At 34.8% G+C, this 24,415-nt stretch overlaps 1 protein-coding gene across 3 annotated transcripts in view; it reads left to right on the top strand.

Moving 5' to 3' along the window:
• The window catches only part of FBXO8 (F-box protein 8), a 48,481-nt gene that overhangs the window by 5,703 nt on the left and 18,363 nt on the right, over nucleotides 1-24,415 (top strand). For 2 of the 3 annotated variants that reach the window (XM_058550373.1, XM_058550374.1), the window contains exons 2-3: nucleotides 16,432-16,768; nucleotides 20,026-20,152. In XM_058550373.1, coding sequence (XP_058406356.1) covers nucleotides 16,440-16,768; nucleotides 20,026-20,152 — 456 coding nt within the window. In that variant the 5' untranslated portion in view covers nucleotides 16,432-16,439. Of the gene's footprint in view, nucleotides 1-5,214; nucleotides 5,292-16,431; nucleotides 16,769-20,025; nucleotides 20,153-24,415 lie in introns of all 3 variants that reach the window. The other variant, XM_058550375.1, reaches the window with a different exon arrangement.

Raw genomic sequence — 24,415 nt, 5'->3', positions numbered from 1 at the left:
AAATTAAAGACAGGAAAAAACCTTCAGAAAAACAAAGTAATATTATAAATCTTTTTGAATAAAAAAAAAAAACTGCAAATGGTATGCCTTTTAGTAACAAAAACTGCTCTTGCAGGACCAGATCTTTAAATTTAATGAGTGGGTTTTCCCTATGTGTTTAATGTACCTTGTGACCTCTTACCTTAGCTATTTCCCTTTTCTCCTTAGAAAGACCTCTTTGAGGACTTACTCTTCCTTTATTTCTCTACAATTGTTGCCTTTCAATTTTAGGAGTGTGATTGGTTACCAGGTTTTTTCTTTTTTTTTCTTTTCCCGAATTTCTCTACTTAGTCTGTCCTAAACTGCTTTGGTGGTCTGTCCTTTCCGAAATAGAGAAATAAACGCTGGGCTGCCAATTTGATTCTAAATGTCATAGAAAATATTTTCTCACTGAATCTCTCGCATTCTTATGCCATTGAGCAATATCACGTGATAGCAAAGATTTTTAAAACTTAATAAAAAATCTAGTTGTTACTTTCTAATTGAAAAAAATTGAAAATTTCTAAAAAGATATAAATAAGTGAATTTCCTCATCTTTAAGTCTTAGTAGAATTTGCATTTTTTTTAATTTTTAATTTATTTTTTTTGTGAGGAAGATCAGCCCTGAGCTAACATCCATGCCAATCCTCCTCTTTTTGCTGAAGAAGACTGGTCCTGAGCTAACATCTATTGCCAATCCTCCTCCTTTTTTTCCCCAAAGCCCCAGTAGATTGTTGTATGTCATAGCTGCACATCCTTCTAGTTGCTGTATGTGGGATGCGGCCTCAGCATGGCCGGACAAGCCGTGCGTCGGTGCGCGCCCGGGATCTGAACCCGGGCACCCAGTAGCTGAGCGCGTGCGCTTAACTGCTAAGCCATGGGGCTGGCCCCCAGATTTTGCATTTTAGAGATGACTCTTTTGATGCACGTTTTAGATCTTCATCTAAGATAGGAAATTTCTTACTTATAAATTCCACCATTTAGATGTTTAAGAAATACTGAAGAAAACTAACCTTTTATAATGAGCGTTTAAATGAGATTATTTATATGTCAGTCACCATATACCAATTTAACGCTGTTTGCTCAGGAAGAGACTCATGGAATTGGTTTGCTTCAAACCAAAGTATTTAAAGAAGAATGCTTTTTTGAGATCTCCAGCCTCCTTTCTCTTCTTCCCATCTTCCACTGTGTATTCTCCACCTAAATGGTATATAAACCATTCCTTATTACAAGTAGTTGTCTCCACAGCATGTGCTATTTGAATGCTTAGTGCCATGGAATTACTAAAAGTATTAGTGCAGTTATCTTTTTCTTATAGAATAGTACTTTATTTGATGTTTAACTTATTACATAGAGATGTTTTGATTAAAGCTGCTTAATATTTTACAGATAGGCTTTATATTAGATATACCAACAGCTATTAATAAAATAATTTCTCTCTAATTCTTTTGTGGAAATACTCTACTCTTTTGAAAAGAGAACAAGACATTACAAATAGTCAAAAATACCACCTCTGTTAGAGATGTAGCCATCTACAGGAAGTAAATAGAAAAGTATTATTGTTCTTGTAGACTTTAATAAATTAGTAACTGATGTAGTTGTTGGTAATTAATCTAATTTATACTGCCCATTAGGTGGAAGTGCGTTCGTGCTATGTTACAACAGATTCATTTAGACTAAAACTATATTTCTCTTTTTAAAAACAAGAAAACTACATCCAAAATCATGTCAGAAAAGTATAGCTGTTTCTCAGACTTCCGCATTAGGAAAAAAAAGGTGAGTCAGGTCCTAGATACTGCTTTACCAATTAAAAGATGCTTTCTAGATACTGCTTTACCAATTAAAAGATGCTTTTGTATATGTTATCTCAGTTAAGGTTCATAGCACTCCTGTAAAATAGATAGGAGTGGTTTCCCGCGTTTTACGGGAAACAGAAGCTCAGAAACCTTGCTGGAAATATCTAAGCTCACACAGCCTATGGCATAATTGGAGCTCCAACTTTAAATTTACCCTCCAGAGTAGCAGTGTCAAGAAAACCTACACATTTGTCTCAAGCAGACTTCATATAGCCCACCTTCTCTAATCCTAGCGTAATAAAACTAGACATTAATTTTAAAAACCAAAAAGCTCTAAACACTTAGGTTTTTTTTTAGAAAGGTTCTTCCAAATAATTATTCAGTGTGTAATAAAAATATTATTATTAAGGGGCCGGCCTAGTGGTGTAGTGGTTGAGTTCGGCATGCTCCACTTCTGTGGCCTGAGGTTCACAGGTTCTGATCCGGGGCGCGGATCTACGCCACTCATCAGCCATGCTGTGGTGGCAACCCACAAACAAAATAGAGGAGGACTGTCACAGGTGTTAGCTCAGGGCCACTCTTCCTCAAGCAAAAAGAGGAGGATTGGCACAGATGTTAGCTCAGAGCCGCTCTTCCTCAAGCAAAAAGAGGAAGATTGGCAACAGATGTTAGCTCAGGGCCAATCTACCTCACCAAAAAAAAAGTATTATTATTAATATTGCTGTTGTTATTTTAATAGAAACAAGGTTATATAAGAATTTAGGAGATTTAAAATAAAACTTTGATTTTTAAAATATTTTTAATAAATAAAATCACTGTTTACATATATTAAAAATACAATTGTATTATTTGAGGCAATCCAAATTAATTCACATTAGTTTATGTACTTTGATTTTTAATGAGTAATTATACCAATTTTCTCTTTATTTTGTTAGACCAAGTCAGAGGCACACAAATATCAATCCTTTTGCATTTATATCTTTACCCAATTATTGATTCATCCTATGTAAATAGTCAAAACATCATTATAGGATTTGTATCTTTAAGGATTTGTATTCCTTGATCCTGTCTTCTTTTGGTCTATAGTATAGTAAATTCCATGAAGTTAGAGATGATTCATAGGTCGTAGATTTTTAATAGTTGGATCTCCTGAAATCTAAGTTACATTTGTCAGGTTACACTAGACTTGCTGTGTCTTTGGTCACCTTCATTCATTCATTCGAGTTTCCCTCTAATTCTTTTTTTAAAGCAGTTTATTAAGGTATCATTTACCTACCATAAAATTCACCCATGTACAATTCTCTTTTTTTTTTTTTTGATATAATTGTAGAGACACATGCAGTTGCAAGAAATATGCAGAAAGATATCTTGTACGCTTTGCTAGTTTCCGTGGATGGTAACATTTTGCAAAACTGTAATATACTATCACAATGACAATATTGACATTAATACATTCTATCTGTCTTATTCAGATTTCCCCAGTTTTATTTTTATTCACGTGTATATGGGTGTATGAAATTCTGTGCAAGTTCACATATCCAGCACCACAGTTAAGATATGGAACAAACAGTTCAAAGACTATAGGGATCCCTCGTGCTGCCCTTTTATAAGGACACCCACCTCCCTCCTGGGTAATGATGAGTATCTTAAGTGCTTACGTGCCATTTGTATGTCTTCTTTGGCAAAATATCTGTTCTTGTATTTTGCTCATTTTTTTTTTTTTGGTGGGGAAGATTAGCACTGAGCTAACATCCAATGCCAATCCTCCTCTTGTTTGCTGAGGAAGACTGGCCCTGGGCTAACATTCGTGCCCATCTTCCTCTACTTTATATGGGACGCCACCACAGCATGGCTTGAGAAGCCGTGCATCAGGTGCGCACCCGGGATCCGAACCTGCGAACCCCAGGCCACCGAAGCGGACCTCGGGCACTTAACTGCTACACCACCGGCCGGCCCCATCCTTTGCCCGTTTTTAATTGAATTGTTTGATTGTTTTACTGTTGAGTTTTGAGAGTTGTTTATATATTCTAGATACTAGTCCTTTGTTAGATAAATGATTTGCAAATATTTTCTCTCAGTCTGTAGCTTAAGTTTTTATCTTCTTCACATGAGCTTTCAAAGAGCAAAAGTTTTTAATTTTGATGAGGTCCACTTTATCAGTCTTTACCTTTTTTTTTTCCCCCCAAAGCCCCAGTGGATAGGTGTATGTCATAGTTGCACATCCTTCCAGTTGCTGTACGTGGGACGCAACCTCAGCATGGCCGGACAAGCGGTATGTTGGTGCGCGCCCGGGATCCGAACCAGGCCGCCAGCAGCGGAGCACGCGCACTTAACCGCTTAGCCACGGGGCCGGCCCTGTCAGTCTTTACTTTTATGGATCATGCTTTTTGATGTCAAGTCTGAGAACTCTTTGCCTAGTCCTAGATCCCTAATATTTCCTTCTATGTATTTTTTAAAAGCTTTATAATTTTGTGCTTTACATTTAAGTTTATGATCCATTTTGAGTTAATTTTTAAAAGATGTGAAGTTTAGGTCAAGGTTCATGTCAGTTTTTTATCAGTTTGCCATTCATCCATTCATTCACTGAAAAAATGTTTGCTGAGTAGTTTATAGGTCTAAGGTACTGTGTTTGGTACTGGGTTTATCCATGTAGCCTGTGGTGTGGAATCAGTTCCTCGTCTTAGTACTTAGCGGGAGTTCTCACTTTGCATGATACCATGTTAACTGAAATTCATTCATGTTAGAACTGTTCCCTTGCTTTCACAGTCCTACAGTAACTATTAACAGTAATTAGCACAGTACTATACAAAGCAAGGACTGCTTGTATGTGTGTGTGTGTATAATATTTTAATTTTTATTTCTTTTAATAAATTTATAATAAAATTGAATAAAAGCACAATATGATAGGTGAATTCCAAAATTATTATTATTGTTTTAATGACCATATGTTTGAGTAAATATTAATATTCTATAATCAAGAAATATGTTTAAAAATACCCATCTCAACAATTGTAACATTGATTTCAGAGATCTAAGAAGTTAACATGCTATCCCCAAAGCACTTTATAATTCAAATTACTGGGGATGTGAAGGTGTTATAAAGATGTATAGTAGAAATTTCTTCTTATTAATTGGCAGAATTATTTTGTGATACTGCCAAAAGGACTTTTGACATTTTGAATCTTCCCATGAAGTCTTGAAGTTTTCATTTCTAGAAACATATTGATAGTGATTAAAGATGATTTTAACTGCCAAAATGGTATCTCTGTTATTGCTGACTGATGGCTAAATACTTGATCTTATTTGCCAAACTCTCTTTTTATATATAGTGTATCAATCTAAGCAAAGTTAGCTTCTTCTTACTTAATATATTTACTAGTGGTTATTATTTTTTTCCTAGGAAAGGTAAAGGACATCTCTCCAAATCTCACAGGCCCTAAATTAATGAAATTTAGAATCAAGATTATAACTACTCAGGTAATTAAATCCAAAATAATCAAGTGTATGCTGAAATGGAAGAACCAAAATAAGAGTTATCATTTAAAGGGGGTTGAGGGCTGACTACAAAACTACATCTTACTGTAAATTACTTACTCTGGGCTAGGTTCTCTAAATGTTATCCCCTCTCAGTCCCATGCGATAAGAATGATCCATTATTTTTCTGATGAGGAAAATGAGGACCACAGGTTATAGTCTAATCAGATTCTGTGTTAGAGTCTGAACTAGATCTTTTTTCACATCAAAGCCTATGTGCTTTCCACAAGAACAGTAGCCTGAAAAAGAAGCTGCGGCTGGGAACAACGATGGAGATAATACGCAGTGACGAGGGTAAAAGAGATGAGAGCCAGTGATGAAGAAACAGATGGTAGATTGCCTTCGCCATCTGTGGGCGCTAACAGTTCTGGGCATAAGATTTGGTGGTTAAGAATAAAAGCTTTGGGGGTGGCCTGGTGGCCTAGTGGTTAGGTTCACGTGCTCCGCTTCAGCGACCCAGGGTTTTCAGGTTCGGATCCCAGGCGTTGACCTACACACTACTCATCAAGCCATGCTGTGGCAGCCATCCCACATACAAAAATAGAGGAAGATTGGCACAGATGTTAGCTCAGAGCCAATCTTCCTCACCAAAAGAAAAGAATAAAAGCTTTGGACTTAGACCTGAGTTTGAATCCTAAATTTACTATTTACGTCTCTGAGATCTCAGGCAAAGTGGCTTAACCTCTCTGGATCACTAGTTCCTCAGCCATGAAATTAGAATAATAATATCTAACTATTAGGGTTGTTGTGAGGATTAAAATGAGTTAATATAAAAAACTTTAACAGAATGCTTGGCACAGAGTAAGCATTAAATAAATGGTGGTTTATAGTACAAAAACAATTTATATGTTTAATATTTGTTATTTAATATCATATACATGAATATTATATACATAATATTATGTACAAAAGGAGGGAACACAGCCAGAAATTCCAAGCCTTGAATCTGCACACACACAAAAAAGTTAAAGGGGTGTTTTGTTCCTACTTTCTTTAAAAAAATTTCTCTGCCCTTTAAAATAAAAATTTCTATCAAAAATGGCAAAAATAATTCTGACTGACTATTTTGATGTTTTCCTTGCCAGGGCCTCCTACTACTCTTAAACCATAGTGCTGAGCACTTATCTCCTTACTAATGGTGTTCAGTCTATATTACACTAAGCCCAAGGGCAGTAATTCTTTTTTTTTTTTTTTTTTTTTTGTGAGGAAGATCAGCCCTGAGCTAACATCCATGCTAATCCTCCTCTTTTTGCTGAGGAAGACCGGCTCTGAGCTAACATGTATTGCCAATCCTCCTCCTTTTTTCTCCCCAAAGCCCCAGTAGATAGTTGTATGTCATAGCTGCACATCCTTCTAGTTGCTGTATGTGGGACGAGGCCGCAGCATGGCGGGAGAAGCGGTGCGTCGGTGCGCGCCTGGGATCCGAACCCCAGGCTGCCAGTTGCGGAGCGCGCACGCTTAACTGCTAAGCCACGGGGCTGGCCCCAAGAGCAGTAATTCTTAAACTGAGTGTAGTTCAAACTCGGACTTTTTTCAAACTCACATGCCTGGATTCCACAACCAGGAGATTTATGTTTACAGAAACATTGTAAGACTAGTAAAAATAACTAGCGTATACCCTTTACCCATATTCACCAATTTAAAAAATTTTGCAACATTGCTTAATCATTTTATGTAAAGATAGATGTTACTATTTTTCTGAACCATTTGAGACTAGGTTGCATACATTATGCTTAACACTTCAGTGTGTTTCCTAAAAACAAGAATATATCCTAAATAGCCACTGTACAGTTATCAAATTCAGGAAATTTAACAGATAGAATATTTTTATCCAATCTTCAGCCCATATGTCTAGATTTTTTTATTATTCCAATAATGTCCTTTATAGCAATTTTTTTTTTCAAATACAAGATCCCATCCACATATTGCATTTAGATGGCATGTTTTTTAGTCTCCTTTAATCTGGAACTGTTCCTCAGCCTTTCTTTGGCTTCACAGCATTGGCATTTTTGAAGGAAAAAATGCTATCATTTTACAGACCCCATTAGGATTTCTCTGATATTCTTCATGATTTGTTTTCAGGTTATACATTTTTGGCTGGAATACTGTATAATTGACATTGTGTCCTTCTTAGGGTACACGTCCAGAGGCACGTGCTGTCCATTTGTCTCTTATTGGTAAATGTTAATTTTGATCATTTGGTTAAATACTGTCTGATTTCTTATTTTCTTTCTGTAATTAGTGAGTAATATGTGGGGAGATACTTTGAGACTCTGTAAATATTCCATTCTTTATCAAACTCCAGATTCAGCATCCATTGATAATTCTTGTCAGAATTATTTTTTCTATAATGCTTATAAAAATGATGATTTTTCTAACTTCATTATTCCTCTCTGTCTTTATTAGCGTTTTACTTTAAGGAAGAGCTTTCCTTTCTTCTTTATTTATATATTTATTGATCATCAGTGTAGGCTGGTGGACTCCTTTTTTATGTGATAGATTATAATCTATTACTATCCTTATTTTTATTTTGATGCCCAAATTGTCTCAGGTTTGCCCAATAGGAGTTCCTTCAAATTAGCTTCTAATGTACCTTTTGACATTTTCCCATTGCTTTTGTTTTGTTTTGATTTTCTTATAGCTCACTGGACATTCATAATCCACGTTTAAGAAACACTGCCTTAGGAGTTTCTTGGTAGCCCTTAAGGGGGTCCCAAGTGGACTGGAAAGGCCAAAGTTGGGAGAAAGATGTACCTTTTTACCATATTCATGTGTAGCAGAGCTTCAGTGCGTTCCTACTCCAGGCAAGCTCAAAATATGTAATATGTAGAGTATATGATTTTATAATTATGTCTATTAGAGTAAGATAAAAATTAACTTGTTAACTTTTACTGAAGAGTCACTGGATGAAATCAGGAAAAAATAAACCAAGTAATTGTGGGTGTTTCAGCCACACTTTGATGATTGAACATTGGATCTTTGAGACAATAAAGATTTGATTTTTTTTTTTTTTTTTGGGTGAGGAAGATCAGCCCTGAGCTAACATCCATGCTAATCCTCCTCTTTTTGCTGAGGAAGACTGGCCCTGGGCTAACATCCGTGCCCATCTTCCTCCACTTTATATGGGACGCCGCCACAGCATGGCCTGACAAGCAGTGCGTCAGTGCGCGCCCGGGATCCAAACCCAGGCCGCCAGCAGCGGGAGCACATGCATTTAACTGCTACGCCATGGGGCCAGCCCCTAAAGAGTTGATTTGTAGGTGTATTCATTGTTAGGGCTGGTGGCCCTTGCTTTGGGATGATTGGCTTGATAGCCATTATGTGGGGCCACTTGTAAATGTTAAGAAAGGAGGGGAGTCTTTTCTCTAGGGTCATTCAATTTCTGTAGGGAAAATGCTTCTTCATTACCTGAATAAGGGAAAGGGGTTGGAGTAGATGCCTAAGCATTCTAGACATGTGATGTGTGTGTTGGGGGGGTAGGTTGTGGTCTGTTATTCCCTATACACATATTATTTCATTTAATTCTGACAAAAATTGTAAAGGGGGATTATTTTTTTCATTGTTGTGTAAGTAAGGAAACAGTGACCCAGAGACGTTAATCCCCTGATTTTTTTTCCTTATTTTATTCTGAATTATTCTCATACATATACAGTATTTTGAATCTCCAAAAGCCTCTTAAGGGTTCTGCAAGGTAGACAAGCTTTTGCTTCTCTTCCTGAACCATTCCAGACTTTCCTCCTCCTTCCTCTTCATGGCTTCGTTAGTAACCACTCCTCCTACTTTAATGTTACAGAAATCTGTTGAAATCTCATGTCCACTCAACATCTTATTTTCCTTCTCTTTTAGGTTTAGTTTCTACCTTTTTTATTCCTTTTCTCTCATTTTAATAGGAGGGAAAGGTGAAAAATGTATGTGCTCAATCTTATATCTTTAACAAGAAGCCAAGATTTGACCATAAAAGATTTTTTTCAAAAGTGAGTTAGAACATTCTTTCTTCTGTCTACTGTCCAATTGATATCTTATAAGTCACAAATCATGTTAATGAGATGGTTTCCTACCATTACATTTATTCTGGTCCTGGCTTAAAAACTATTCCTAAAACCATTTTAGCATGAGTTGAAATAATTTTAGAGTTTAGAAGATTAAAATTAAGTTTGTTGTTAATACCGTTGATTCGATTCTGACTCCTAGTGACCCTTTGTACAGCAGATTGGAACCCTGCCTGGTCTTTTTGCACCATCCTCTCACCTTCTAGCACTATATCAGACAATGTTCCACTGCTATTCATAGGGTTTTCATGGCCAATTTTTTCGGAAGTGGGTGGCCAGGGCCTTCTTCCTATCTGTCTTAGTCTGGAAGCTCTGCTGAAACCTGTCCACCATGGGTGACCCTGCAGGTATTTGAAATACAGTGGCATAGCTTTCAGCATCATGGCAACACACAACTGCCACAGTATGACAACCGACAGACGGTGGTGTGATTCCCTGACTGGGAAATGAACCCTGGGCCTTGGCGGTGAGAGCCCCGAATCTTAATCACTAGAGCACCAGGGCTGGCTAAAATTAAGCTATGTAATACCAAAAGAGCTTTTTTGGAGGGAAAAACACCATATGTGCATAATAACCATAGATGTAACATGTCTAAAATTTTGTCAGGTAGGGTACAGCAGATCATTTAGAGGTGATAGTAGCTATTTGCTCCATACATGGACCTTTAGTTAAGCAAGAAGCTTAATGCACTCTTCTTGGTAGATATTTTTCAAAGACTTTATTTTTGAAAAGTGCTGAAATCTTCCTAAAGTTATGTTAATTTCTGTTTATGTCATCCCGGCTACAGTGCCATGGCAGCGTAGGACTTTAGGAACAGAAAGTTAACTTTGAAATGTAAGATATGATAATAAACACCAAAATATGAAATTCTTATACATGAGATTAAATTAATAAAATAGCTGTCTCACTCTCAGCCGATGTGACATATTTATCCACAGTACCGCTGAGTGTTCAAAGCTGCTCCGTTCAGTAGCCGTTAGTGCCAGGCTTATGAGTCTCCTGTCCACATGAGATATTTGCATGTACATGTACTCATCTACATAAATGCGTTTCAGGTAGTGCAGAATTGAACATGAATATCTGGCCCTTAAACAAATACAGTATGTAGTAGCTCTGAGACACAGGGAGCATTATTTGACTGCTACACTAAAATGATCGAAATTAATTAAATTGATAGCCATATTTGAATAATTCCGGGAAAACAGAAATTCTTGAACAATATTCATTTGGCTGTTTGGCCATTGCTTCATTTGATACTTCATCCAATTTAAAAAGGAGTTCTAAGATTTATTTTATTTTTTGTTAATCATTCTCTGTAAAGTATAAATTTAAACTTACTAAATAGTATCTAAATCTTTGTTTATAAGTATCAATTTTATTACCATTCTGAAAAATAAGAAAATATAGTCTCCTACTTGCCTTGATTTTTCTCCCCATAATTTTTTTTCTCCTCTAAAAGGAAGAATGTCAACTTTGAAATCTTCTAGAGAATTTTTTCTTAGTGTAATTTCTCCTCTTAACCCAAGTAATTATGCAATTTTTGTTTATTTCTGTCAGATGATAAATAATGAAGTACTGTTTCTACTTTTGGAGACCAAGAGAAAATATCTTTGGTTTCATTTTGAAGCTCCTTAGAAAGGATTTTATAAATCCTCTGAACATGGTAAAGAAACTTTAAACAAAATAAATTCAAATTTGGAAGAAAAGGCTTGGGACACCTTGAATAATATTCATTTACATTCGATCCTTATTATTTGTAGATTTTGTATTTGTGAATTCACCTACTCACTAAAATTTATTTATTTTATCCCCCAAATCAATACTCATGGCACTTTCCCTGTCATTCTCAGACATGTGCAGAGCTGTGAAAACTATTGTCTGTGAGGCACACATTCCCAGCTCAGGTTGAACAAGGCAGTGCTCTGCCTTCTTGTTTTAGCTCTCATATTATAAACAAGTGTCCTTTTCATGGTCTATTTAGTGCCACATTTTTCACATTTTTGTACTTCTGTGTTGCTGATTTCTTTGTTTAAAATGGCCCCAAGCTTAGTGCTGAAGTGCTGTCTAGTGTTCCTGAGTGCAAGAAGGCTGTGATGGGGCTTTACAGAGAAAATACCTGTGTTAGGTAAGCTTCCATCAGGACTGATGAGTCTGATGTTAATGAATCAACAATGTATATTAAATAAGGGGTCTTTAAATAGAAACACACATAAAACAAGATTATGTATTGATCAGAAGGCAAAAATGTTGTGGCCAGAGGCTCAAGGATCTTGGCCTGGGTTTCTCCTAGGAGCAGTGGTTCAGTATTCGCTAATTCAGTGTTTGCAGTGACTTTATAGAACATAACTGCCATGAATTACAAGATTAATTGTATTTCTTTTATTTGTACATGAAATATACTAATTATGCTTTTAGAAGAGTAAATATTATTTCCAAGAAATAAATATCTATTTTCCTCAACCTGTTGTGAGTGAACAAATAAATTATCAGCAATGGTTTCATCACGAAAGTTATATTTATACCAAAACTATTTCAAATACAAAAACTTCTGTCTTTAATTTTTTTCAATTTGAAACTCTGCATATTCAGTGATTCCACAGTGCAGCTTAATTTTTTTGACTGAATGATTGGCACAAACGACAAAGTACTATATGTATTGTAATGCTATGTTTCAATGTTGAAAATCTTTATACCAAGATTTTATTAAAACCTTAAGACAAATCTGAAGTTTTTTTTTTTTTTTTTTGCGAGGAAGATCAGTCCTGAGCTAACATCCATGCCAATCCTCCTTTTTTTCCTGATGGAAGATTGGCCCCGGGCTAACATCTGTGCCTATCTTCCTCCGCTTTCTATGGGATGCCGCCACAGCATGGCTTCACAAGCAGTGCATCAGTGCATGCCTGGGATCCGAACCCGGGCTGCCAGCAGCGGAGCACGCGTACTTAACTGCTACGCCATGGGGCCGGCCCTGACAAATCTGAAGCTTTTGTACTTTGAAATCAAGTTTTGATTGATTCAGGCCAAACTCCTGTTTTCAAGAATTTGAAATCATGCAAGAACCCAGCAAGAAACTGTATCATATTTTGTATCTCTTTTAGAGCCAGATGTTGATAGATTACTAATGATAACACAAGGACCAATTACATGCCATTACTATTGGCACTGTCGTAAGGCATGCTGAGCTTTGAAATTTTTTTCTGGAACGTAATGTAGACTTTTTGTTTTTAGGTTTGGGGTGTTTTATTTTGGTTTGGCCAACGATATAAAAGAAGTGCGTCTATGAGGAAAAAAATAACCATGGCTGAAGTATCAAAAAACTAAAAGAGATGAAGAATTGTGTGTACAAGCCCTACAAAGTTGTGCACACATCAACGTGAACAAATGAATTTATTTGTCAGGCAGAACATCAGGAGGATTGAAGTATCGTTATTACCAAAGTGCTCATCATTTTCATTTTATGACAATATGATTTTGTCAAAACAAAGTAATACCTAACATTTTGTTGATTATTAGTTGTGGAATGAACTTGGTATGCATTATCTCATTTAATACAACAAGCTTTTGATCTATAGGTATTATTATTATATAATATGCAAATTATCACATTACATATGAAGAAACTAAAGCTTAGAATAGTCAAGTAAATTCCCCAAGGTCCTGTAAGTAATAACGAGTGGAGTCAGAATTTAAACTCAAGTCTGTTGGACTTCAGAGTCTACAACACTATGCTCCCTCCATGACTTGCTTCACAATTTCTGCAATGGCTATCATGTCCTATTGAGAGTTTTATCACTTTTCTGACAATTCCACCCACATTCCACATCCCTGTTACCCTAAGGAAGATTGTGAGTGGGGATGGAACACTATGGACCCCTTTCCGTTCTCCAAAGGGTAAACTTATCATATTATTATTATATGATATTAATATATGATATATAATATTATTATATTATGATATTATCTTCCTCAAGTAGTTTATCGTACTGTGTTCTTGCCCAGTATCAAGAACTGCTTTAAAGCGAGAAGGATGTTCCAAAAGGGCAATTTGCAGTACTATTTAGGGGTAGGAGAATGAAAATTGCAGTTTTCTTTGTCTGAATCATGTGTACGTGGGTCTCAAACCTCCACCCTCCTTATCAAGTTTTGTTTTGTTTTGTTTCCAAGAACCAGTGGCTGGCTTTACCTCTTTCTACCTGCCGGATGGTTTCTGAATCAGATTATCCAATGCTTAATTTAAGTATCCCCATTAAAGCCCAGAGCCTGGGGAAATCACCCTGATTCTGTGTTCCCTAGCAACATCCCTGAGAGTAACAATAGCTTGGTAACTATGCCACTAGAAAGATGCTGTAGGGAGAATACACAGAAATTGATATTAAATGCCTTAAATCTTGAGACTTCAAACATCATAGTTTCCATGTTTAATTATTTACCTTTAGTGATGCAAAAACAAAAGACAGGAATAAATGTAATTATCTAAAATGACAACAGGTATACTAGATGAGTTTAGCAAACAGTGTGATATTTTCAGAGAAATTGCCATGGTGAAAATAAAATACCTTTCTTTATGATTCTGAGTCTTAAAATGTTAAATTTGTGTCAAAATTAAATTGTACTTATCTTGTAATATGACATGGCATATTTAAACAGTAAGCAAACTTAAAACTCCTTACAAATTTTTGTTGATATTATGTATTTTTTCTGTTAATCATTTTTATTCTCTCTGTAGTTTTACCTTTGCAGAATGTCATATAATTGGAATCATATATTATGTAGCATTTTCAGATTGGCTTCTTTCACTTAGTAGTATGCATTTAAGTTTCCTCCAGGTCTTTTCAGGGCTTGATAGCTCATTTCTTTTTGCGCTAAATATTGAATTGTATGGATGTAGCACACTTTATCCATTCACCTGCTGATGGCCATCTTGGTTACTTACAAGTTTTGGTAATTATGACTAAAGCTGCTATAAACATTCATGGGCAGGTTTTTGTGTGGACATAAGTTTTCAGCTTATTTGGGTAAATACCAAGGAGCACGAATGCTGGATCATATGGTAAAAGCATGTTTAGTTTTGTAAGAAATTGCTAAACTGTCTTCTAAAGTGACTATCATTTTGCGTTCCTATATCCTTGTCAGCATTTGGTGTTGTCAGTGTTTTGGATTTCAATCATTTTAATAGGTGTGTAATATTATCTCATTGTTGTTTTGATTTGTGATTACCTAATAACATGTGATATTGAGCATCTTTTCATATGCTTATTTGCTATCTGCATATCTTTTTTGGTGAGGCATCTTTGAGGTTTTTTGAGAATTTAAAGTGGGTTATTTATTTTCTTATTCTTCAGTTTTAAGAGTTCTTTGTATATTTTGGATACCAGTCCTTCATCAGATGAGTATTTTGCAAAGATTTTCTCTCAGTCTATGGGTTGTCTTTTCTCTTAATAGTCTATATTAAAAATAAGAATTTAATTATTGTAGCTTAACTAACACTAATTTAGGAACTGCTACCATTATTATGGTATGTGATATAGGGAGGAAAGGTTATCTTTGTGGTTTCTTTGCAAAAACAAATTTCCCCACATTTAAAAATCATTGATTTAGTCCTTCTCTTTGTACCCCCCATCCCTTTATAGCTTAAGCTGCTGAGTTTCCAAGCAGTTCACGGTAAGGAAGAAGAGTGAAAAATTATCAGGGACTGTTTTTTCTGTTTTGATCAATAAGTGACCTCTTATAGTACCCATTATTCAAATAATAGCCAATAACTCAGTAAATGTACGTGTGGATCATGCCTTTTTAAATATTTAAAAAAATAGTATCTTTGACACTCTTTGAAATTCTACTCGGTTTTCAAATTATTCCTAATAATTTTCAAAATTTCTGGTCACCAGTGGGTTTGTTTTTTGTTTTTTGCTAGTCCTTATTGTAAACAGCTAATTAAAACAAAACCATATTTTAAGGTTACATCATGCTATGAAATTTAATGATTTTATACAAAAATCAGTTTTTCCCCCAATTTTTGAAATACACACACATAATAGTAGTCAACCTGGGTTTATAAAACAAGACTATTTTATTTGGAAAAGAGATCATGAAAGTAATTATTTGTGTTAGTTAAAAGCTCTTCCTGATTTCATTTTTCTCAATGAATTTATTTGCCCAGGAAAAGTTATTTTAAAGCCAAGATCAAATAGGAAGTCTAGGTCAGTAGTTTTCTAAATATTTGTATACGAGGAAGTCCAATATTTGTAACAGATAATGTAGAGCTGCTCTGGTTGGAGGTCAGATGGAGGAGGAAGAGACTGGAGTACACTCTCCTGCCTTTTCCCAGGTACCTCTGCAGAATCCACAGGGCTGTATGGAGGAGAACTGGAAAATTAGTCTAAATTATGGTTTTTATTTAAAGCAACAACAAAACCAAATAGTCATTACTGAGCTATTTATCATGGAGTTCTAGGTGTCTAATTTATAAGGTTTCTGAATTAGACTTCAGGGCCTATGTTACATTTTATTACAGTCTACAACTTAAGTGTAGACTGGCAAGAATTAAACGAAAAGCCTGTTTCACAGCTGTTATGCATCTGGGAGTTTGGTTAAAGGAGCTAGCTTAGTTTAGCCTGAGTTGTGATAGAAAGCAGGGTCTAGAGGCCTTTTAACTAAAGTTCTGTGCTCTGATCAGAGCTGTATTTAATACTGGCCCATAAGTCCACAGAATTATAATTTGTAAGAATCTTTAGGACATCAGTAACTTTTAAATCTTACCATGTGAAAAAAGATTATGTCACCTGTGGACTTTAAAAGTCATTAGCAAACTGGAATAAGGTGATGATAAAACCCAATATTTCTGAAACCTTTCTGTCCAAGTTTTGTACTTACCATGTTCCAAGTATTCTTTGTAATACACTACTCCTTTTAATATGCCTTAATGAGGAATGTTAATTCTGATAAATGAATGCTTCATGTCACAGTCATTGTACCACAGAGAAAAGTGAGTTCCTTTTTGAATGTAACCTTCTTACTACGTTCTGGCTTCCTCCCAGGCTTGCAGATGGGTCAGGGGCTGTGGAGAGTGGCCAGAAACCAGCAGCTACAGCAGGAAGGCTATAGTGAGCAAGGCTACCTCAGCAGAGAGCAGAGCAGGAGGATGGCTGCCAGCGTCATTCCTAACACCAGTCATCGTAAACAGGTTCCCGGAGGCATTGATATATATCATCTTTTGAAGGCAAGGAAATCTAAAGAACAGGAAGGATTCATTAATTTGGAAATGTTGCCCCCCGAGCTAAGCTTTACCATCTTGTCCTACCTGAATGCAACTGACCTCTGCTTGGCTTCATGTGTTTGGCAGGACCTCGCGAATGATGAGCTTCTCTGGCAAGGGTAAGTTCAACCCACCATGTTTAATTCCGATATCTCTAAATATAATCATGCTTAAATGTTCTTTTTATAATAGATATATATGTTATGAAGTATTTCTTTTTATCCTGGACTTGTATTTTAAGTTGCTCTTTATTAAAACCAAGAGAGAGAAAGATACAGTTATCATCACAGTCAAATTTGATAGTGGGAAAAGAAGGAAGTATAAAAGAAAATAATGCCTTTACCAATCAAGGTGTGTCAGTTTATTCTAAAAACAGAAGTTAAGTGAGAATTTATAATCCAAAATTTAGAGTGTTCACATCTCTAGTGTAGTTTCCGCTTCCCATATGAAGAATAGGCATACTTAAAAATCATTATTCCCTAAATATTCCCCAAATCTTATTGTTTTCATTGGTTACAAATGGAGTATGTGTGTGTGTATTTACTAATTTGTATATATATATTTTTTAATCAGAGGTGCTTGTTAGCATAATCTTTTATTGGTGAATATTTCATCTACTTTTTATTTTTTCTAACCACCATTTCATCAATGAAGTAGGCAAGTTTTAGAAAGCAAGGAGATAATCTACTTGCTGAAGTGAAAGTAGATTATAGAAATTTTGGCAGCTATTATACCAGGTTTAAATTTAGGCTATAAATCTAAGAACGTTTGGTGGAATACAATCTCTTTTATGGAACCTGATTTATTCCTTAAATAGAAACATGTACTCGAGTCATAAAAATGTTACCAAACATAGACGAATCATTGGATCTTGGGTTTTCCAGCATACTTTACTAAAGTTTATTTAAATCTTGTTATTTTAAAATGGGTCTCCCTAACAGTATAAAACATATCTAGAAACAAAAGTCTTTTTGAGACTTTAAATAGTTTCTAAATGAAAATCTAATTAAGAGAATTAATGAATTATCTAAATAGCCAAACTTTAGTAAAAATGTATTTCCAGCAATGACATTCCTAACCCAGGCTTCCTGATCTACAGAATTAAGTATTAATTATATAGTTCATGTCTCAATCTCTAATAGATAAAAATCATAAGTATCATCTTGTTATTTTTTCATTGTCTTGTTATAATGAAGGTACTATGGAAGTAAGGAAATTCTACAGTAGTGTTTAAAATAAATTAGTTATTAATTTTTTAATCATTTAATATAAGAAGAAATAAAAATACTTCAAAAGTGACTCGTTCTTTTTATTTTATTTTATTTTATTAATTTTTTTATTTATTTATTTTTTTCCCCCAAAGCCCCAGTAGATAGTTGTATGTCATAGCTGCACATCCTTCTAGTTGCTGTATGTGGGACACGGCCTGAGCATGGCCAAAGAAGCAGTTCCTCGGTGCGCTCCCGGGATCTGAACCCGGGCCGCCGGCAGCAGAGCGAGCGCACTTAACCGCTAAGCCACGGGGCTGGCCCTCGTTCTTTATTTATAATCTCTTTTCTACATTTTAGTATTCCCAGCAAACTTAATTTGTGATCTTATATTTGAACTTTGAAAAAAAAATTTATTTCTAAGCTGATCTGAACTCAATCAGAATGTATTCTTCATTTGGGATTTAAATCTGGATTGTTCATTTCTGAAAGAAATGCTTCTTTTATTATTTACCACACAATTATGCCTATTTTTATGATGCTTGGATTTTTTTTTCTTAGTAATAAATTGCTTCTAGCATTTTAAATTAAAGGCTGACTTAGTTTTTATTTTAACTCTGAATGTGTTGAATACTTATTAATGTTGAGAAGTTCTGTTGCTTTCACATAGCTTAGTAATAAAAGTCAAAAGCTATGGGACTCGATTAAAGAGGCTGCTAAAATATTGATAATTTTCTGAACAAGTTACTAAACTTACTGTTTTACAATCAGTGATTTCATTTGGTTGGTAAAAATAATGCAAGGATATAAATTAACTATTAAGAAGATATTCTCATATTAAATTAGATATGTTATCCACTGTCCTCACAAGTTTTGATGTTATAGGCTGAGACAGTAACTTTTTCTTGTTTTCCTATTCATGTGTGTGTGAGTGAAAAGCAGGAAGTTTGAGCCAAAAATCAATAATGAATATCAGAAAGTGAAACTATTTTACTGTTTGTCACGACAAGTAGTGTTTTTGAACACACACAAAAATCAGATAATTTTTAGGTGAAGAATCATTAAAAGTTATCAAAATACGATTTCAGTATTCTCCACGTCTCTAGAGTAATGCACTTATATTTAATGATCTGTGGTATATATCTGGAATTTCTAGGCATTGTAGCAAGATAAAACTTTCATTTTCAAATAATGACCAATAGCTAATGCCTCTGTACAGAGTTGGAAACAACTATCCCAATCTGTAGAAATAGCGTTTTGAGATATGAACTGTTTTAGGTTTTAAAGAATTTTTGAACAATCATGTATCTCTGTGATTGTAAAGAACCAGTGTTTTGAAATAATTATCTTTAAAACAGCTAAGCTTAACATCACAGCTTTTGATGTATGTATTGAAGTTATAGAATTACAAACGATTTCTATGTTTAGTTTGCCTGTTGTTAATGTATGTGTTGTTAAAAAAACAAAGTTCTCTCCCTGCCCAACAATCTTTTCTCCCCCATTCAGTTTTATTTCGCAGTAGAACACATAGTGACTTACTGTTGTTTAGGTTCAAATCCTGCCTCTACGCAAATTAGCTGTGCCACCCTGAGCAACTTTTTTATCATGTCTGTTTCTTTATCTGTAGTACCAACATCATAGGATTGTTGTAAAAGTTAAGCAAGCTAATACTATTAAAATGCTTTAAATAGTGCCTGGCATCTAGTAAGCCCTCGGTAAATGTTAGCTATCTTTACTATTGTTATTAATAGTTTATATTTAACTTCAGATAGTAGCCATGAAAACCCTATGAATAGCAGCGGAGTATTGTCTAGTATAGTGCGAGAAGATGAGAAGATGGGGCAGGTTCCACTCTGTTCTACACAGGGTCACTGGGAGTCAGAATCCACTCCAGGTCGCAAACAATAAAGTACTGGTGAATATTATTAGTCTTTGTAACTCACATTTTATTTAGTACTATCAGAATTGCTAAGTTGAAGGCATTTGTCTATCATACTCTAGTAAACAAATAAAAAACAAGTACAGAATTAAAGATTTTAAAACTTTAGAATTATAAAATCCAATTTTATATCATTTCATGTTAATGTTTTTATCATGTGTATACATGTTTAGCTTAGGAAATTAAATATAGTAATGTTTTCGTATCTGATTTTATCTTACTTTTACAGGTTGTGTAAATCCACTTGGGGTCACTGTTCCATATATAATAAGAACCTACCTCTAGGATTTTCTTTTAGAAAATTGTATATGCAGCTGGATGAAGGCAGCCTCACCTTTAATGCCAATCCAGATGAGGTGAGTGAAGAACTTGAGTATTTGTAACAGTTTAACTTTATTACTATCTTGCTGCAGCTTTCCAATATATAAATTTGCAAGTAAAGTAACAAGTCATTGAATGTGCCTTTTCAATCACTGGGAAGCCCAGTAATTGAAGTTAATGCTATATGACATTGTCATTTCTCTTTACCTTACTGTGTCCTATTCTAAGTCTTTCTACCTGCTCACTTTGTATGGCAGCTTCCATAACATATGTTCAGTCCTCTACTGGACCTGATTGAGTATTGCTACATCATAAGTGGAGAGCACAAAATACGTTCATGAAATTTTATCTGTAGCTTTTTCTTCCTGTTTTATTGTTTCTATTCCGTAATGAAGCTAGAGATAATCACAAAGGACATTGTTCGTTTGCAACACATCAAAATGTTGTCTTTAAATAATGCCTTTAACAATCTGATTCCATGTTGCTGTAGCAACTGCTTATAGATTCTGTTATAAAATTGAATCATTTTGTATTAGTTATTTAATTTTTTTATTGTAATATATAAAAATGATCAAAATGTGAAGACAGTTCTTTCACTGATTTTTGTCCCCCCATTCTCATTCCATATCCTGGAAAGGTTAAGATTTTCACAAATGTTTAAATATCAACTAGATTTATTCTTAGAAATTGAATGGAAATTGTACAGCACTTAGAACTACTACTTCTGGGTGGATTATTTTCTGTGGAAAAATTTAACTGGCATTTAATTTATTTAATTTTCAAAAGCCAACTTTTTTCATTTGTTGTAGAGGTATTAAGGACTGTTTAAGTCATGCAGTCAAATAGTTTTTAAAATATCTTGGCTTTTGCTATGTTGTAATTAGAGAAATGTTTCTCCCATGCAAAATATTTGACTATTAAACAGAAATAGTGCTTTTATAAATGACACATTTTTTAAATTAAATTGATTTTTGCTTGTTATATATGATTTCTTTCCTTGTTAAATTTTTCTTGTATATGAATAAAAAATAAAGTATAACACCATGGCAAGGGTTTACTGATAAACACACTTTATCAGTGAAGTCTTAGCCCCACAAATATAACAAAGTATATATATTATAAAGCCTGGTATAAATATTTAAGTTAAAATATTTTTTCTCTCCTTTCACCATTGTTTAAAGAGCTTTTACTTTCAATAAATAGAAGACTGATATTTTTAATGGAAATAGAATGATTTATAAGTTAAAGTTGAAATTATGTGTTTGAAACCAATATAATATTGATTTTTAGACTCTAACAATCATTCTTTAGAAGGCAAATAAATGGATAGACTATCATAAATTTAGGTTTTGTAACTTGTCCCTTTATTGCAAATTTTTTCTGATGCCTTTTATCATAAAATACTCTTGTTTTTACTTTATTTTTGGTCAAACGCAAGTTCTCTTCCTTCTAAATATGTAGCAACAGTAAACATGTCACGTTTTTGATCTTGCACTATGCATACCTGCTCTGTACAAGAGATTCTGCTACACCTATGTATTTGAAGAATGGCATGGTTTCAGAGACTCCATTATTGTTGTTTATTAGAATTGGACATTACTTGTTGCTAATTAAAACAGTTCATATGACAAACTCTATAATAAAATGTATATTTTGCATTAGTCTCTTGAGTTAATTGAATGATCATTACTGGAAAGGAACTGAGGCAGAGTAGTACAGTGTTTTACTCTAGATACATAGGAATCAGGAAAGGCAGGCGTTGCAAGCCCCAGTCTTATTACGCCAGTTTATCAAGGCATACTGAACCTGGTTATGAATTATGCTGATGTTGAGTAAAACTGCTATCTTCAATTTATATCACTTGCAAATGTTACATTCTAAGAAAAATGTAACTTGGTAAGTACTGAGTTGTATGTAGAATGACAAAGTCAGAAAAGTTGGATTTTACTGCTGATACTGATTATGGTAAGTGGTCATTCCTTGCTAAAGGAGTATCAATGTTTTAAACAAATTATAAAGCCATCCTTTTTATGCAAATATGAAAATATAGCAAGGCCCTAATATACTAGAATATGATATAGTTTTAAATATCTAAATTGGAATAGTTAGATGTCAAAATATGTTGCCATTTTTGCAGCTACATATATCAGACTACTGAGTTCTTGTTATACCTCCTCTAGAGTGTTTGGAGGGGGGGCAGAGAAAAGAGGTAAAATTCAAGTCCTCTTTTTATCTGACAAAAAATTAAAAAAATTTTAAACCCTACGTTTGCTAAGAGAGGGGATTGAAGTTATTAATTAAAATAAGATTTTTAGATCTTCAGATTTTACTTATCCATCCTACCTCCCATTGTTATTGAGAGTTGGCTGTATTTTCTTTTTCATCACTCCCTGGCCTGATTTAAGGATATCCTGGAGCATTCCAGAAGTGTTGCATTCACCATTCTGAAAGGGACACATAGTGCTGCCAAGAGGCATAGAGCTGAACCATTCAAAGTGACTTGTGGTTCCAGAATTCTAATTCTGTGTTTTTATGAACATCAGTAACTTAGCAGGTGTTGCTTAATAGCAAAATAGAATTTTATCTTTACCAGAATGCACTTAGGTGCATAAATAGACAACGAAGGACATTGAAATACACTTGTAGGTGCAGAGAAATGAGGGGAAGTATTTTAATGACTATATTCTAAATTTTCTTTTATTGACCAATATAAATAATCAATGTCAATTTGGTTCTTTATCCAGGTTAAGACTTCAAAATTGTAATCATATAATTGAAAGAGTTATCCTAAAAGATGTTTTTGTAGAAAACTTATCTGTATGAGTCATACTTTAACCAGGTCTTTGAATGACTCTTGCCAAGTTTTTTGAGTGCTAGAAATCAGGAGTACTTTTTGGAGTTTGTTTGTTTTTTTTCCTCCTCACTGGAGCACTGTCATCAGATGTGTTATTTTCAGTTCATTTAAGCTGAGAAGTAAATTAGTTTTGATGATATGTTTAAATGTAACTGGTATTTATTGTAAGTAACTGAGATGAGATGTATGTAATTGTTCAGTATTGTAAAAAGTCTACTTTTCTGTAATTTCTAGTTCTGTACTTAACATTTTGATAGCAAACATCATTAAAATATTATAAAAATAAGAATACTTACAGCCACAGGGAACAAGATTCTCCAAAGGACATCGTTCATGTCACGGATATGGGTAACCAAACTCCACAGCACCTGCTGGCAGTGGCTCATGGGGTGGGGGAGAGCGTCTGCACAGTTTGTGGTACGATGATCTAGCACGCTGTTGTTATATGCATGACATTGTGATCTCAGCTGTACGTAGTCTTGATCTTGTGCATGAGCTTGTGTACTTTGTGGCAGGTGACCACATTCTAGTAAAGGAATGTGCTAAAAACCATCTGTTTTCATTAGGCTGTATTTACCTTGCATGTACAAGTTACGTGTGTTGATTTTATTCCACTAGCAATATTATGATAAAGTAATTTTACTTATCAACCAGTAAGCTATATTCCTTGTGTTCCATTTAGTATTAAACATTTTCTTGACATGGTTATTTTTAAATTTGGAGTCTGAAAAATTGGTAGTGAACATGGTTTAACTTTACCATATTATAGGTTTATTTTTGTTTGTGTAAATATGTTTTTTAAAAGTTTTTTTGTATAATATCCTCATGGAGTCGGGTAAAGAAGTCTTTTTTTTTAACTATTTAAGCACATTTTTCCTGTGTTCATACAGAAAGACCCACATGCATATATGTTATATTTTATTAGATTGATCTGGGATAGAATCTACTATGAGAGATAGTTTAAATTTGACCTGTGTAGGGCCGGCCCGGTGGCTTAGCGGTTAAGTGCGCGCGCTCCGCTACTGGCAGCCCGGGTTCGGATCCCGGGCGCGCACCGACGCACAGCTTCTCCGGCCATGCTGAGGCCGCGTACCACATACAGCAACTAGAAGGATGTGCAACTGTGACATACAACTATCTACTGGGGCCCTGGGGAAAAAAAGGAGGAGGATTGGCAATAGATGTTAGCTCAGAGCCGGTCTTCCTCAACCAAAAAAAAAAAAAAGAGCACGGATGTTAGCTCAGGGCTGATCTTCCTCACACAAAAAAAATAAATAAATAAAAAATAAATTTGACCTGTGCACATGGTTTAAGTGGAAATGTATAAGCAATTTATTTTCAAGATAACATATTCTTTTTTTTTGTTGGAACAGCTAAAATATAAACAGGAAATTTGTAGGAGTTCGTTACAGAATGAACTCAGGAGTTTATACTTGATTCTTAT

This window comes from Diceros bicornis, chromosome 11 (assembly GCF_020826845.1).
Source record: "Diceros bicornis minor isolate mBicDic1 chromosome 11, mDicBic1.mat.cur, whole genome shotgun sequence".
NCBI classification, from domain to species: Eukaryota; Metazoa; Chordata; class Mammalia; order Perissodactyla; family Rhinocerotidae; genus Diceros; species Diceros bicornis.
This window is presented reverse-complemented; position numbering and strand designations above follow the sequence as displayed.